Source organism: Rhinolophus sinicus, chromosome 14 (assembly GCF_057876585.1).
Source record: "Rhinolophus sinicus isolate RSI-liver-muscle chromosome 14, RSI-T2T, whole genome shotgun sequence".
Taxonomy (NCBI): domain Eukaryota; kingdom Metazoa; phylum Chordata; class Mammalia; order Chiroptera; family Rhinolophidae; genus Rhinolophus; species Rhinolophus sinicus.
Window position 1 is genome coordinate 7,737,542 of NC_142514.1, and position 16,352 is coordinate 7,753,893.

The following is a 16,352-nucleotide window of genomic DNA, read 5'->3' on the forward strand; positions in this document are numbered from 1 at the left end:
AGTGCTCGGTGGATGGGCAGCTCCCCACCCAAGCCCATCGCATGGGGCCTGGCAGATAGTGAGCCCGTGGCCGTCTGTTTCCTTTTGCTGCCTGGCCCCACCAGGAGGAGCTGGTTGGCAGATCCGGGTGGTCTGTTTATGTCCCCCTCTTGGACATAAAGTCCTATTCCTGGCCCAAATGCCATCATTTCTTCCTCCCCATGCTGGAGGAAGAGGCACTTCGAGGAGTGAGGCCTGGACAGAGATCCAGGAGGCTGAGTCCATCCCTAGGACCAGGGGACGGGGCACCTGTGGAGCAGCAAGTGTGAGCCCCAGTGGGGAAGGCCGAAGTCTAGATCACCTGTTGGAGGAAGTCACTGGGAACGCGGGAGAATGGTCCTGGACCACGTGGGGAGGTGGTCTAAATACAGATTCCTGGGCCCCGCCCCCCGAACCCCTGAGTCTGATTGGCTATATCTGGTATCTGGCCCGAGAGTTTGCATTTTAACAAGTACACCTGGTGGCTGGTCCACATCAAGTCTGATGACCGATGTGGCAGAGAATGAAAGAGTCAGCTCCGGCCTACTTGCAGACCTGCCACAAGCCAGGGCCAGATTTGGGCCTCTTCCCATCTGTGAAGCTCCTAATGATCATGTTAGCTGCTATGACTCAGCAAGTGGGGTGTCACTATCCCCATTTTACAAATGAGGAAACTGAGACTTGCCCAGTGGACCCAGCTAGTGGCAGAGCCAGGGTTTGAAGCCAGGTCTATCTGATGACAAAAATCCATGCTTAGCTCCCTCTGCCCCCTCAGAAACTATCCGGCCCTGGTGCTCTCAGTACCTGCTGTCCTCTTAGTGTTGGGGGACCAGTTCTGTTTCCCTGAGCACACTAGACAGAGAATACACGGAACAGGGCAAAGTGACAATGGCTGTCATGACCATTGAGGTTGCGTTCCTCTGGTGCTGGCTGGGACGGTTCCCCGGGTGATATATCGACTAGAGCAAAGCTTGTTTGCCTGACATATATGGAGCTATTGGGCTTACGAGTTGGCGCCCACAGTTTCCTCACCCGCTATCAGTCCGGGGAGGCATTCCTGCAGCCTGCCCTCCTCTGAGAAATGAGGGGGCTAGGCAGGCTTACCACAGAACCCCCACCTAACACCCTCCCCTCTCCACCCCCACCGGGGCTCCCAGTAAATAAGCCCAGATTTTCTTTGCTGGGGAAGAATGGTCATGTGTGTCCCTCTGAATTTCCTGCCCTCTGCCGGCACATGTAGTCCCCCCAAGGATGGTATTCCTTAGGGGGCAGCAAGTCTGATGGGAGGCGGTGCCGGTGCCTACCTCAGCTGCAGCCCCAAAGCCAGGTTTCCTCAGGGCTGGGGAGGGGCATGGGGGTAGTAGGGTTAGGATTTTCTTGCTGAGGGAAGGACTCAGACATATGCTGCCAGTCACCCAGCCACGTCCCTGCCTCTACTGGGCATTTCCTGGCTCTGTTGCCATTTTCCTTTGAGATTCTGAGTAGGACTTGGGGCTTCTTAGGAGAAAACTCTAGGAGGTTCCTAGAACCCAGCTTCTAGAAGGGGGCTCCCTGTTTCACCCCCACTTTCCCTCTGGGATGCTTTGGTCAGGGTTCTCCATTGAAGCAGAACCAATAGGATGTATAAAGATGAGATAGATGAATAGGTAGGTAGGTAGGTGGATAAAAGGAACTGGCTCACGTGATTGTGGAGGCTGAGGGGTCCAAGCTCTACAGTTGGCAAGTTGGAGACCCAGGAGAGCTACTGTGTAAGTTTCTGTTGGGAAGCCAGCAAGTTCCCAGGAAGAGGCAATGTTTCACTCTGAGTCTGAAGGCTGGAAAAGACCAGTGTCTCAGCTCCGGTGGTCAGCAGCAAGAGTTCCCTCTTACTCAGCCTTTTAATTCTATTCAGGTCTTCAATTGATTGGATGAGGCCCACCCGCATTAGGGAGGGCAAGCTGCTTCACTCAGTCTGCGCACCCAGAATCGTGTTTGGTCAAATGTCTGGGCACTCCTGGTCCAGTCAAGCTGATACGTGAAATTAACCATCACACCCACACTCCCACTGAAGGGAAGGCAGACTCCTGAACCTGGTGGAGACTTCCTTTGCACCTTACCTTCACCTACTGAAAGCAGAATTACCGAGACTTGAGTGATTTCAGGCCTTATGGGCTCGCAGGCTTGCGAAAGAGCAGTAGGTGTCTTCAATGAGTATTGATTGACATCTCAGCTCTCAGGGAACTCAAGGGCTGTTTGGAATGGTGAAAAGAATATATTAGGCTTTGGGATCCGTAGGCCTGAGATTCAAATGCTAGTTCCACTCCTATTCGCTGTGTGATCATAAGGGAGTCCCTTAACCTCTCTGATGGTTTATTCCTCTGTAAAATGGGGTAGCTCATAATGCTCCCTTGCAGGACTGATGTGAGTTTAAGAGAGACTGGATAGGGTACTTGCACCTGGTAGACACACAGCTAATTATTACATTATGATTCTCTTAATGAGGTTCTGCACTGAGTGAGTGGAGCTTTTGCCTCATTTTCACCACCACGTCTCCAATGCTTTTGTAAGCTTCCTGACCTGAGACGGACTGCCCAGGTCTCCAAGAAGAACTTGGGGTTCTGTCTAGTAGGCACAGAACCAGGGCATCTGAGGGATGGTATACTCTCAGAAGATGGGGTATTAGGACTTAGGACAGTGAGACCTAGGAGGGACAGAGCCCCCTTCTTTCCACTCCTGCCTTCTCTGCTTCGGTTGAGCTGAATTCACCAAAGGAGCAGGCAGACACATAACCAGGAAGCAGAAGACACAGTGTTCCCACTTCAGCACGTTAGGGGTAAAGCTAGTCAACTCAAAATATGTCGTTTCCAACTTCTGCCCAAACCTCTCAGCCCAAGGGTAGGAGAGTCAGACACCCCAAGATGTTTCCAAGGACCAAAGCTGAACCAGGGAGGCAAAAACACCCCAAGACAGGAAGAAAAGCTGGTTCGCTCCTAATTGCCATTAAATTGTATATATATACATAGATGTATTTTAAGTCGAATCTGCATGTCTAATGTGATTTCTTTGATTACATTTTAATAGTCTAGCTGGGATGGAGGAATGAAGAAGGAAGGGTGCTGTCACCCTTCGACAGGAGAGAAGTTGTAAACAGGGCTGCAGGCAGACTGGTCTGGAGAGGGAGGAGGCCCCAGTGTGAAGCTGGGCGTGTCTCTGAGGCAGCACCACCTCCCACCAAAGCCCCATCCTGTCCAGATGGGCAAGTCCATCTGGCTTGTGACTTCTCCCTTAGACCTTAAACATAGCTGCCCTACTTTGGCTCTTTGGGTCCACATATCACCTCCAGGTCTGGTGGTTCCCTGGGGCTGCCAAAAACTCCTCCCAGACTCCGGTGATAGAACAGATGGAACTCTCCTTTGAGCCAAGAGTCCTGGCTCTGCCACTGAAACATGACCTTGGGTAAGTCCCTTCTCCTTGCGGGGTCTCAGTTTCCCCATCTGTAAAATGAAGGAGTTGGACTAGATGTGCTCTGGTGTCTCTTCTGGGTCCGATGGCTGTGACCTGCTTCCTACTCATTTTAAAGACCCCCCCCCCATCTCAGGGGAACAGGAGATTCCACACTTATGTACCTGCTGGTCATTTGCCAACTCCCTCTCTCCCAAGTCCTCTGCTTTCTAACTAGGATCTCTCCTGCTGCAAGCGGAGCCAACTCTCCTTGTTTTCACTCCTTGGAGGACAGAACCCTCCTCCTGTGCCTATTATAGGAACTCCTCAAAGAGTTGAAGACTGTTAGCAAAATCCCTTCCACACACATACACACACATTCTATTTTTAAAGGCATTCATTTCTGCTTCTAAAAGTAAGGCTACCTGATCATTGTAGAAAAATTGGAAATAGACAAGTATAAAAGAGGGAATAAAAATCATCCACAATCCTCCCAGAGATAACCACTGTTAATGGTTTTTTAACAAATGCGCATATATGTGGATTTATGTTTCTGTTATAAAATTAGTGTTATGCTGTAAATATAGCTTTGAGTTGCCCCAAGCCTGGCCCGTGAAACTGGGCCAGGTTCTTCCTTCCGAGGCTCTCCAGAGTCTGCTGTTCCCTTTCAGGCAGGCACCCCACATGCTTTTCCCAAGAGTAGGGTACCTTGTTCCATGAATGTGTGCATGGGCGCCTGGGAGGTAGAGTTTAACTTCGACCACCTCTGAATGTGTTTGTGACAGAGACAGAGGGACAGAGAGCGAGAGAGCATGCGTGTTAGTCACGAGCATGAGCATATGCCACGGGCCCACCCTAAAGGGAGGTCATTTCCTTTGTCCTACTTCAGGCTCTTTGTCTGAGTCAATGACAAAACCAGAGGAGCCACCCTTAGCTTCTTTCCATGGAGCAGCTGGAACTCCTTGATAAGCTAATCAATTCCCGTCATTTGAGAAAGGAAAACAAATTTGCAATTTGCTGCCCGTCTGTCCTGTGGGGGCCTAAGGAGGTGGATGCCAGCTGAGGCATCCGAGTGAGACCCCACCCACCAGCGGGCCTCACTCAGCTTGGTGGGATCTCTCCGAGGGCATCCACCCTCCTTGGTCTGCAAACTGGGCTCCTTGGAGATTCTGGAGGTGTCACCGCTGAAGGGACCTGGGCTTTTCCCATCCTACTGCCAGAGGGAGAGACAGGGCCCCAAGAGGGGACAGGACATGGCCAGGGCCACACAGAAAGTTGAGGATATGGGGCCATGTTACTCGACCACCACCAGTCTCATGTGATGGCCCATGTGGCAGCTTTTCTTTCCAAGGGTGGGCTGAGAAGGCAGGCATGGGGGTGGGGAGGGAGAGTGGACTGAGAGACAAAGAAGCCATCCAGTCCACTTCCTGTTTGTCCATTTCATACTCTTCAGAACCCTTCCCGCTGCAGGCAGAAGAAACCACCCTCTCTGCCATATGCTTACACTGTTTGGTATCTGACTTCCCTCTGTACAGGGGAAAGTGCTATCTACTACCTAACCCAGATTCTTCAGAGATTCCATTTCCTTCCTTTATTCAACAAATATCTGCCAAGCAGTGACCCCTTCCAGGAGTATTTTAGGCCATGGAAACCCAGCAGGGAACATGACAGCCAAGTCCTTGCTCCCTTGGAGTTCATGTCCAGCCAGCTGTGGAGCTCTCACTGAAAGGCAGAATGGCTGTGGCCAATTTTCTGGTCACTTAAATTCAGCAAATGCTGTCCCCAGGGCACGGAGTCACACGTATCAGACAGGGCTCCATTGAAGTTGTTGCAATTACTACTACTACGTAACCAGCCGTCCTGAGACTCAGTGATCTATGACAACCAGTGTATCACGCTCGTGGACTCTGCAGGTCAGGGCACAGGAGAGGGTGGCTTAGCTCTGCTCCACAGTATCTGGGCCTCAGCTCACGTGCCCAGGGGTTAATGCTGCCTGTCAGCCGCGGTGTCCGCAGGAGCATCTACCTGTGGTCTCTCTGTACGGGCTAGTTTGGGCTTCCTCACAGCATGGCAGCTGGGTTCCAAGGACGAGTGTCCCAGGAGAGCTAGGTGGAAGCTGCATCTTTATTACCTAGCCTCAGTAGTCACCGAGCACCACTTCTGCTGTGGCTATAAGCTCACCCCGATTCAAAGGGAAGGAATGCAGACATTACTTCTTGCTGGAAGAAGTCTCAAAGTCACGTTATAAGAAAAGCATATAGAATGGGAGATACTGTTGATGAAATCTTTGGCAAATACAACGTGCCACATGGGTCTTTTAGGAATTCACAGACTTTAGTAGGGGGAAGCAGATTATAAAAAACAGTAGCTGTCCTTTCCCAAGCACTTATAGCTACCAGGCACTATTGTCAGCCTGCTGTGTATATCACCCTTCCAACACCTCCATGGTAAGTACTGTTAGCCCCATTTTGCAGATGGAAAGACTGGGGCTCAGAAAAGTTACCCTGCCTGCCTTAACTCATACAGCTGGGATTTGCACCCAAGTCTGTCTGCCTCCAAAACCATAGCTCTTAACACTCTGTTATACTGCCTCTCCTTCTCCATCCCTAAGTAATTTTTACCCCCAAAGTGTGATGAGAAGCTTAGACAAGCAGCTGGGGGTGGGGGTTCAGATCTGGGAAGGCTTTTTGGCAGAGGTGACACTTGAGCAAGGCCTTGAAAGATGCTTTAGATTTGGACACGTGCAAAAAGGAGTGACATTCCTCGTGGGGTAGCAATGGGATAGAGGGGCTGCTGAGTTCCAGAATCCTGGCCTTTGACCCCCTAACACACCAACACATTCTAAACTGTACCCCCTGAAAGGCAGGCTGAGACTGTGGTCAGAGTGGTTGGACATAGTCCCAGAAAAAGTGCCAAAGTGGCCCCTCCCCCTCTCCATCCTATTACCATCAGCTTCCTCCCTCAGAGGCTGGGAATGGGGCGGAGGCTCCCACAGGCCCCCACCTCCCGGTGCAGACTTGGTTTTGACCTTTGGAGGTGGAGTGAGGCTGAGCGACCTCTGATTCACACTCAGGAGTGTGTACTAATACGGAGTGGGCCTGGCAGTTAGCATGCTTTAGGGTACCTCAAAGAGGAAGTTGAATTATTTCATTGATAGGAATCTTGCATATTACAGGCGCAGTTCCCACCCCTTCCAGGCCTCTCCCTTTCAAGTCTTCTGCTGTGCCCTCCTCCTCTCCCACCCACCACCAGACCCCCTTGCTCACTCAGTTAATCTCTTTGTTTCCTATTTGGGTCTCTGTCTTCCCCCACCCAGTGCCACTCTCCTCTCTGGTTCTCTCCCTGATCTCTCCCAGGTCATGTCTCTTTGTCTCTGTCTCTCTCCTTCCCCTCGCCCTCTCTTCCTCACTTTCTCTGGGTTGACAGCAGCCCCCTCTCTTCCCGGACAGACTGTCTAATTGAAATGGAGCACTCTAGAGAATGTTAATAGGAAAGGCAGCATTAATTAGCCAGCTCTGGCATAATTAGCTTCCCCCTCTCACTGCCTGGCATCTAACTAGATAATGAGTCTCTCTCTGTCCAAACAGAGGGCAGGCAGGACAAGGGGAACAGGCCATGCCCAGGGATGCCAGGAGCCTCCCGCCTTCAGGCCACCCTGCTGGAGTCCTCAAGCTGCCTCGCCCTGCCCTCTCCTGCCAGGCCCTCCTGCTGCTTCTGCCCATGTCTTGGGGAGACAGATGCTTGGGCCCTGCCCATGCCCAAAGGCTTGATGTTGCTGGAGCTGCATGTTAAGTGGTCTGAGCCTGACATACAGTGGCTGCAGCTGCAGCGTCCCACAGAGGGGGTGGGGAGGTGTTGAGAGTTCTTGAGGAGAGCTATGACAGGCATCTAGCCCTGGCACAGCCTCCTGGGCAATGGATGAGCATAGTCGAGTCTCCAGAGGGGAACAAAGAAATCTGTTTATGTGACAGATAATAGCCAATGTACTACACAGACTCCAGAGTGCTTCCCTCATTGACCCTCCCCACAATTGTATGAGGAATGGCCACCTCTATTTCATAGATGAAGATTCTGAGGTTCAGAGAGGTTCACTGCCTTGTTAATGTTCACGCTACCAGGACCCAAACCAGGGTCCATCTTATTCCAAAGATCATGTTCTTTCCCTTCTACCCTGATACTTCCAGAAGGTACTCTATAGTTGTCCATTAAATGAAAGTGATTACAATGGAGTCATACCTCACAGTGGCTTTGAGTTCTAAAACCAGAGAATGCAGCAAAAATTGGGAAATGATAGTGAAAATTTCCCTCGACTACCCCTTACACAGGAAGGACTGACTATCTCTTCTGTTGGCCATTGGGCTGTGATTCTCCCTTTTCTTTGGCCTTGAAAGCCATGATCTAGTTGGGGGACATGATGGGCATGTAGGATTTTTCTTTCTGTTTTGTGCACATGTGGTTGAGTTCAGTTGAGTTAAATGCCTGCTTGATGCAATTCCATTGTAGTATTTGTACTTGGTTATAACTAGGCAGGCTTGATGCCCGGAGCTGGTCGACTGCAGCCACAGGGCACCATTCTTTCTCTCTCTCTGCCCACCCCCCCACCTCTGTTGACCTTCTCCTTCTCCTACAGGCTATGGACTCAGAGGATGACCCGTTGCTGCAGGATGTGTGGCTAGAGGAACAGGAAGAGGAGGAAGCCACAGGTGAGGCCTTTAGGAGAGCCCAGAAGCCGGGGCCCCAAGCTGAGGCAGGGGGTCAGTGTTGCTGGCGGCACTGGACCTTGCCCTCCCGGCCGCCGGCCTCAGGCTTCTGGAGTAGCCTGGGTTGGGCCTTCACCAATCCGTGCTGTGCAGGTCTGGTGCTCTTTCTGGGCTGCAGCATCCCCATGGCCCTGACAGCCTTCATGTTCCTCTACTACCCGCCGCTGGACATTGACATCTCCTACAATGCCTTTGAGATCCGCAACCACGAGGCCTCCCAGCGTTTTGATGCCCTGGCGCTGGCGCTCAAGTCCCAGTTTGGGTCCTGGGGGCGCAACCGGCGTGACTTGGCTGACTTCACCTCTGAGACCCTCCAGCGCCTCATCTCAGAGCAGCTGCAGCAGCGGCATCTTGGCAACCGCTCGCAGAGGGCCACCAGGGCCCCCCGTGCTGTCCCTGCTGGCCCTCAGTGTGCCCCAGGCCCGTGGTGGGACGCCTCCGCCGCCCGGAAGCCAGCAGCCAATTGGAGCAGGCGTCTGCGACGCGAGACCATTGCCCTGGCGGATCTGGCAGCCAACCAGAGGGCAGTCACAACGGACCAAAGGCCAGACAAGAACGGGCGACGCCAAGTCGGCACTCCGTCCCCTGTAGCGGCCGTGACCAATCAGAGCCGTGAGCGCCGGGGAACCTCGCATTGGGACTACACGCGCTCATATGTGAGCACCAACACGCAGACACACGCGCACTGGCGCATCGAGCTCATCTTCCTCGCACGTGGCGATGCGGAGCGCAACATTTTCACCAGTGAGCGGCTGCTCACCATCCACGAGATTGAGCGCAAAATCATGGACCACCCAGGCTTCCGGGAGTTCTGCTGGAAGCCTCATGAGGTGCTCAAGGACCTGCCCCTCGGCTCCTACTCCTACTGCTCCCCGCCCAGCTCGCTCATGACCTACTTCTTCCCTACTGAGAGGGGTGGCAAGATCTACTATGACGGCATGGGCCAGGACCTGGCAGACATCCGGGGTGAGCAGGCCTGGTGTGGCTGGGGGAGGGGCTTTAGGGGGTGGGGTTTGAAGGAACCTGGGGGTGGGGCTTGTAAGGGGGGGAGGCCTGAATGAGACTGGGAGCGGGGCTTGGTGGGGTTGATTGGAAGGCTTGACTTTTGGTTCAGTACTTTAGAGGCTGGTGAGAGGATGGGGAGGGACTTGGCTGTGAGGCAGTCAGGCTGGAGCTGAGTGCTGGGCAGGCCGGAGGGTGACGGGAGGAAGGGCTGGTCGCAGGGTGGGGTGTGAGGTGGTTTTCAAAAGAGGCAAGGAGGGAGGTTTGGGCGCATTCCTGGATTGAGAGATTGGTAGTTATGCTGTGGCCAGGTGGAGAAAGCATGGGGAAAGGCTCGGGCATGAGGTTTAGCAGAGAGAAGCCTGGGTGTGGTTACAAAGAACCTGTTATCTGGTTAGAGGAATATAGGTGCATGGCTGGGGTTGAAAGGACACCCGGGTGGGATTGGTTTGAGGTAAGCAGGAATGGGACTTGAGAAAGAATGAAGCTAGCTAGGCCAGAGAATGGTTGTAAGGGTGGGGCTTGGGTGTGGCTTTTAAGGGAGGGCATGTGCAGTGATCTAGGCAGATGAAGGCCTGACTACAGAGACTGAGCCATGACATTAGCTGAGGTTCAAATGGAAATGAAAATGTCAACATAGTGGGAGGCCCCTGGGGGTGGGGGGGCAGGCCTGGGACTGCTCCTCTTGGGCAGCTGTGAGTCTAAACCATCCCTCTGTCCCATTAGGGACAGTTTGAGGCAGCCGAGGGGGACTTTCTCTGCTTTCTAGAAAAGGGTAAGGTGGTGAGGAGGGCAGGATGACCTTGATGGAGGACTGGTGGGAGCTGACCCACTGGGCAACTTGGGCACCCACTCCTGCCCCTGCAGGCTCCCTGGAGCTGGCTATGACTCACCCCGAGTTCTACTGGTATGTGGACGAGGGCCTGTCTGCAGAAAACCTGAAGAGCTCCCTCCTGCGCAGCGAGATCCTGTTTGGAGCACCGCTGCCCAACTACTATTCGGTGGATGACCGCTGGGAGGAGCAGCGGGCCAAGTTTCAGAGCTTCGTGGTCACCTACGTGGCCATGCTGGCCAAGCAGTCTACTAGGTAGGAGGTCCGGCAGCCCCCGGCATGTGTCTGCTCTGTGTGTACCAGGGAAGGGCTCTATTAGAGTCGGCAGTTGGTTTCCAGGTGCTTTTTTCTCATAATCCCCAGACACCCTCCCTGGAACCTTTCTCCTGGGAAGTCTTTCTTTCCAAGTCAGGGGCAGAGCCACATATATCCTTGATGTCCCTCTGACAGGTGGACAGCTCCTTTTCTTGATTAGCACTAATGGTTAGTGGGCATGACAGCTCTGAAGGAGGTAGGAAATCCCAGAACTCCTGCCCTGGAGGTCTTGGGTATTGATTTTCTCCGGCAATGGTGCTAGCGGGCTTTCCAGAAAAAGTATTAACCAGGGAGTCGGGAGTTCCTCTCTGCCGCTAACACCCAGGGAGATAATGTGCAAGTCCCTTCACTTCTCTGGGCCTCAGTTGAATAACGGAGATGAAAAGTCCTGCTACCCTTCCGGAGTCTAGAGAAGATGAGCTAAGAGACTGGACAGTGGGTGCTTTGGGCGATGGGTGCTTTGGCTGTCCTCCAAGCCTTGGGATGTGTGTCTAAGAAAACAACTGGGCCCCTCCCCACCAGCAAAGGGCACTAGACAGTTTATTTATCAGTCCTGCCAGGCAGTAATTCCAATGCCTCGGAGTCCCCTGCCCTGACAAGTTAGTCCTGGGCAGGAGGAATCATTCTGCCTGAAATACCCTCATTCATTCCGTTACTCATCCATTACGCTGAGCAACTACTGAAATAACCAGAGCTAATGTTTACTGAGCACTTACTCTGCCAAACACTGTTCTGATCCCTTTATTCACACCATTTCATTTAATTCTCACACCACCTCAATGAGGCAGGTGCTGTTATGATTATCTCCGCTTTACAGTTGAGGAAACTGAGGCACACCACAAGTAAGTAAGTTGTCCAAAATTACAAAGCCCATAAGAGGTGGAAGGGATTAAAATCCAAGCGTTCTAATCCAGAGCCCTCACCCTTTGTGTTTTCTATGCCAGTTGCTGCCCTCAGAGCTTCTCTGTGCACTGCTTTTTTGCCAGGCAAACCCCCGTTCATCCACTAAGATCCAACCTGGGCAGTTTATCCCTGAAGCTGGATTAAATGCACTTCTACCCACTTCTACGGTCCTCTTCCTTTTCCCTCCGGGAGGCAGGAAAGAGCTTACACAGGCTTTTGAGTCAGATATATCTGGGGTCAGATGCCAGTTGCTGCGCTTAGCGGTGGGAGTTTCATTGAGCTATTTCACCTCTCTGAGCTACCATTTCATCATAATCCTTGTCCCTCTGTATTTCAGGTGTTTAATTCTTTGTCACTCAAGGTGTAGTCCTCAAATCAGCAGCATCAGTAGCCTCCGGGGGCTTGTTAGAAATGCAGAATCTCAGAACCTCCAGGCCTTTCCCAGACCTATAAGATTTTGTTCAAGTTTGATGAAGGTCTGGTTTAATTGTGTCTCAATAGAGTGTAAGTTTGTTGAAGTCTAGGATTGTTCCTGGCTTGTTTCTATAGGCCTAGCCCCTAGCACTGTGCCAGAAACACCTTAGTGGGGATTTGTCTGGAGGTAGATGGATGGGTGGAGGTGCTCCAGGGGAAGGTACTTGCCTGGGTTGGGAAGCTGGGAGGGGCTGGCTGTAGAAGGATCTTCAGGGTTTCAGAAACCAACAATTACCTCTGCCTAATATGTTCAGCTGCCAAGACAAAACCCTGCTCTGGGTAAAAAAGCCTCTCTTCCCCTTCCCATCCCCCCAGAGCTGCATAGAAGTGGTGACCACCAAGACCCTTGTAGACTTGACTTAGTACCTTCTTTTGGATTAATAAAATCTTTTTTTATTATTCTATTATTGGTTACCCAAGAGATGGCAGCGTGCACCTTGACGTATTCCAGAATAATACAAATGATCACTTTTACTACTTTCCTGATAATACTAGAATCTTAGAACACAGTTCACTGCATTTATAACCCCTTCAGCCTTTTGCATTTTTGTTGCATGCATTTTAATTCTATATACATTTAAAACCCCATAAGATATTACGTTTTCATTTTAGTGTGTCAGTCTCCATTTATATTTGCTCACATGTTTACCTTTTCTGTTGCTCTTCATTACTTTCTACAATTTCACGTTTCCCTCTGGGATCATTTTCTTTGTATCTGAGGAACTCTCTTTAGTATTTTTTTTTTTTTAGTGCAGGTTTGCTGGTGATAAATTCTCTGTTTTGTTTGTCTAGAAAACATCTTTATTTTACTTTTATTTCTGAAGTTTATTTCTGCTGGTATAGGATTATAAATTGGCAGTTATTTTCATTTAATACTTTAAAGATGTCAATCCATTATGCTCCGACTTCCGTCATTTCTGTGGTTAAGTCAGGTGTCAATCTTTTTGTTGCCCCTTTGAATGATTGTCTTTTTTTCTGTGGCTGTTTTTAACATTTCTCTTTGTCTTTGATTTCACCAGTCTTACTACGATTTATGTCGGTATGGTTTCCTTTGTTCTGCTTGGGGTGCACAGAACTTCTTGAATCCGTGGGTTGATAACTTTCATCAGTGTTAGCAATTTCCCAGCTCTTATTTCTTTGAATGTTGCTTCTAACCTCACTTTCTGTCCCTTTTCGTTTTTAGGATTCTAATCACACAAAATGTTAGCTCTTTTCACTGAGTTTCATGTGTTTCCAAGACTCTCTTCTAGGTTTTTGTTTTCTATTTTTCTTTCTATGTTTTCGTTTAGATATTCCAGCTCACTGCACTGTCTTCTGTCGTATATCAGCTGTAATTTATATGGATACTTCTAGTCTTCTTCCAAGTGTTGACAGCCACTTCTAATCCACTTCCATCTTTCTCTATCCACGTCCTTCCTCTCCCCAGCAAAGTCCAGGTTCTTTATGGGGGAACAGACCTCTTTGATTACGAGGTTCGCAGAACCTTCAACAACGACATGCTCCTGGCCTTCATCAGCAGCAGCTGCATTGCCGCCCTCGTCTACATTCTCACGTCCTGCTCAGGTAGGTCTTCTCTGAAAGCCTTCTCTCCTCCCAGTGTGCTCCTACCTGGACACAAACCTTCCTTCTCAAGAATACCAGAAATAGTCTCGAATCCACCATCTCAGAGCTGATGGGGAGGGCTGCTGAGAAATCGCCTTTCAACCCCAGGCAGGTAGACTGAGGGCCAGAGGCAGGTTGAGCCTTGCCCAAGTGTCCTCACTCCCAGGACCTTACAGTTTAACTTTTTGCCCGTTGACCATCTTTTTCTCGCTGATAACTTTGTTTTGGGGAGTCTGGAGTATTGGACCCTTGTTATGGATTGTTCTGTAGCCTGTTTTACAGCTCCAGGCCAGCTACCCTTTTGTCCCTCGATTTACTTTTCCAATGGCAACTTCCCAGGTACCCTACCAGCTTTTTCCTACATATACAGTAGGTTTTTTCTATCGCCCAAGTGAACGAGACATTGGTAATATCTTCAAAAATGGAAAAGGCATTCATTCATCTATGTAACAAATATTAATTGGGCACCAACTATGTGCCAGATGCTCTAACGTGCCAGGGATCCAGTGATAAACGTCACAGACACACTTTCTACCCTCACAGAACCTTTCTCTACTGGGGTAACAGATGTTAAATCAATACACGTTTATGGTTTCCTACTAGCCTTGATTGAGGTGAATTCCGTGAAGATGAGGGCCCATGAGCAACCTGCCTCACTCAGAGATGGCTTCCTCTGCCACTCGGGCCCCTGGCCCAGCTCTTTCTCTGGGCATGGAGAACTGTGCTAGGCACAGATGGGGTAGTGAAGGGTGCTCCACAGTGGGGGACAGGTGTGAGGCAGGACCAGGCTGGGCTCAGGAACACTGAAGGGGTGTGTGTTCCGCTGGGGCCCCCACTCTATTCCTTGTCTGCTTGCTCCCCCCAGTGTTCCTGTCCTTCTTCGGGATCGCCAGCATTGGCCTCAGCTGCCTGGTGGCACTCTTCCTGTACCACGTGGTCTTTGGTGTCCAGTATTTGGGCATCCTCAACGGGGTGGCTGCCTTCGTAATAGTGGGCATTGGTGAGTTGCTTCTGTTGCCGTAGCAATGGGCTTCCTACTTGAGGACTCTGCACCAGAAGGGGCCTCCTCCCTGGTTGTAAAGCTGGGCTTTCATGGAGGCTCCAGAACGTCCCTCTCGGACCTCAGCGCCTCAGAGTGTGGTGGTGGGTAGAGTATGTATGGTGGTCAGATCCTTGGCATATAGTGAGTGTAGCCCCCAAGGGGTGGAAGGAATGGGGGTAATATGCTGCGGAGAGGGTAAGAATGGTGGGAAAAGTCTAGGAAAGGTGGGAAGCAGGCTAAGATTTGGAAGAAGGGGCCTCGTTCCGGAGATGGGGCGGCTCCAAGGAGCATGGAGGGTGGGGCTTGGATTCTTGGTGGGTGGAGCCAGAGTCAGATGTGTCTTTCCACATTCCCAGCTGAGAAGCAGGCCTCCCCTGGAGCCAGACCTGTCAGGAGGCCTCCCAGGGTTGGTCTGGGCCCAGCCTGGGTCTGGTCTTGGAGACAGCAGGGTGATTCTGAGCCTGCCCCTACTGGCGCGGGCCTCCCTCCCCTAGGTGTGGACGATGTCTTTGTGTTCATCAACACGTACCGCCAGGCTGCCCACCTTGAAGACCCACAGCTGCGGATGATCCACACCATCCAGACGGCCGGCAAGGCCACCTTCTTCACCTCCCTGACCACGGCCGCCGCCTACGCAGCTAATGTCTTCTCCCAGGTGGGAGAGCGCCCTCTGTCCCTGCCCTGGCCTTTCCATTCCTCCAGTACATACCTGGCCTTTGGTCTCTGCTCTTCCCACCCACCCCTTCTCCTGTGACCACACAGCCTTTGCCTCAGGCGCTCACCAGGTCCCTAGGGTCCATTTTTGTTGCTTATCACCATTGCCAGAACTTAACAAGTGGAAAAATTTTAATATGAATCGTATTTATTATTGATGCTTGTTGATAGTAATCCAGCATCTGCCCTGAAGGCACTTGGCAGTTCCCAAGGCTCTTTAGCATTTAGTCTTCGTGACATACTTATGACAAAGGTATCATTACGTCCTTATTTTCCTAATATAGAAACTGAGGCCCAGAGAGGGAAAGTGACTTCCCCAAGTCACACAGATGATAAGTGGTAAGCTTGACCATGTCTCCTGACCCCTGAGCTCTTTTCACCCACTGATTCACGCTGTATTGTCATCATACTGACTTTCTCTCGCTGTGCCCATGCTCCTCAGGCCTCTGAGTTGGGCTCAGGGGAAGGATCTAAGTTTGGGCCAGGTCCTTGGTGCTGCTAGAACCTGAAAGGCAGTGAGTCTGCCTGAGTCTTTAAGAGATTTTATGACCTGTGTTGAGTATCCTGTCTAGAAACTACTAAATGTGTTGGGATTATCCAGGCCTACCTGGAGAACCACATCCAGGAAACAGGCAGAGCTGGGTTCAAATCTCACCTCTGCCATTTACTGGCTGTGTGACCTTAGGTAGGTCGTTCAACCTCTCTGAGCCTCACTTTCCTCATGTGTGGATTATTCAGGGACTGAGATGAAAAGATGATTGTGAAAGTGTTTCAAGAACAGGGAAGACTTGTCTACTCGTTGGCTACAGTTTCCTTCTGACTGCCATCCCCTGTGCAGGTCCCTGTGACATTTCTAGAGCACAGCCATCAGTCCAAGGCTCCAGACTCCCTGCTCCCATCACATGGCAGCATTCTCTCTCTTCCCTCTCGCTAACACATGGACTGGTCTAATGAGGGCGTGTCTTCCTCTGTCCCCCCAGTCATTCATGTAAGGACAGTTATCAAGCACTTGCTCTGTGCCAGGCACTGTTCTGGGCAGTGAGCCACAGTATAGACAAGAGCCTCCACTCCAGAGGTGGAACTCCGCCTCCCCTGTTGTGTCCCCTGGTGCCAGCCCTTGCCTTCTGCTGTCCCCCTGGGCCAGTGGCTGGCATCCCGGCAGCCTGAGTCTTCCTATCCCGCCGCAGTCTCACCATGGTGTCAAGTCCTGAGTGCCTTTGGCTGCAGAGTCTGCGGGCTCCCTAGGCTCCAGGCATGAGCAACCCCACAT

At 51.3% G+C, this 16,352-nt stretch overlaps 1 protein-coding gene across 5 annotated transcripts in view; it reads left to right on the forward strand.

Annotated features, from left to right (window-relative positions):
* The window catches only part of DISP3 (dispatched RND transporter family member 3), a 53,604-nt gene that overhangs the window by 20,214 nt on the left and 17,038 nt on the right, over positions 1-16,352 (forward strand). For 3 of the 5 annotated variants that reach the window (XM_074334053.2, XM_019746791.3, XM_088790117.1), the window contains exons 2-6: positions 8,069-9,164; positions 10,068-10,287; positions 13,151-13,287; positions 14,192-14,326; positions 14,863-15,023. In XM_074334053.2, coding sequence (XP_074190154.1) covers positions 8,072-9,164; positions 10,068-10,287; positions 13,151-13,287; positions 14,192-14,326; positions 14,863-15,023 — 1,746 coding nt within the window. In that variant the 5' untranslated portion in view covers positions 8,069-8,071. The remainder of the gene's footprint in view (positions 1-8,068; positions 9,165-10,067; positions 10,288-13,150; positions 13,288-14,191; positions 14,327-14,862; positions 15,024-16,352) is intronic. The other 2 variants (XM_074334054.2, XM_019746792.3) reach the window with 1 other exon arrangement.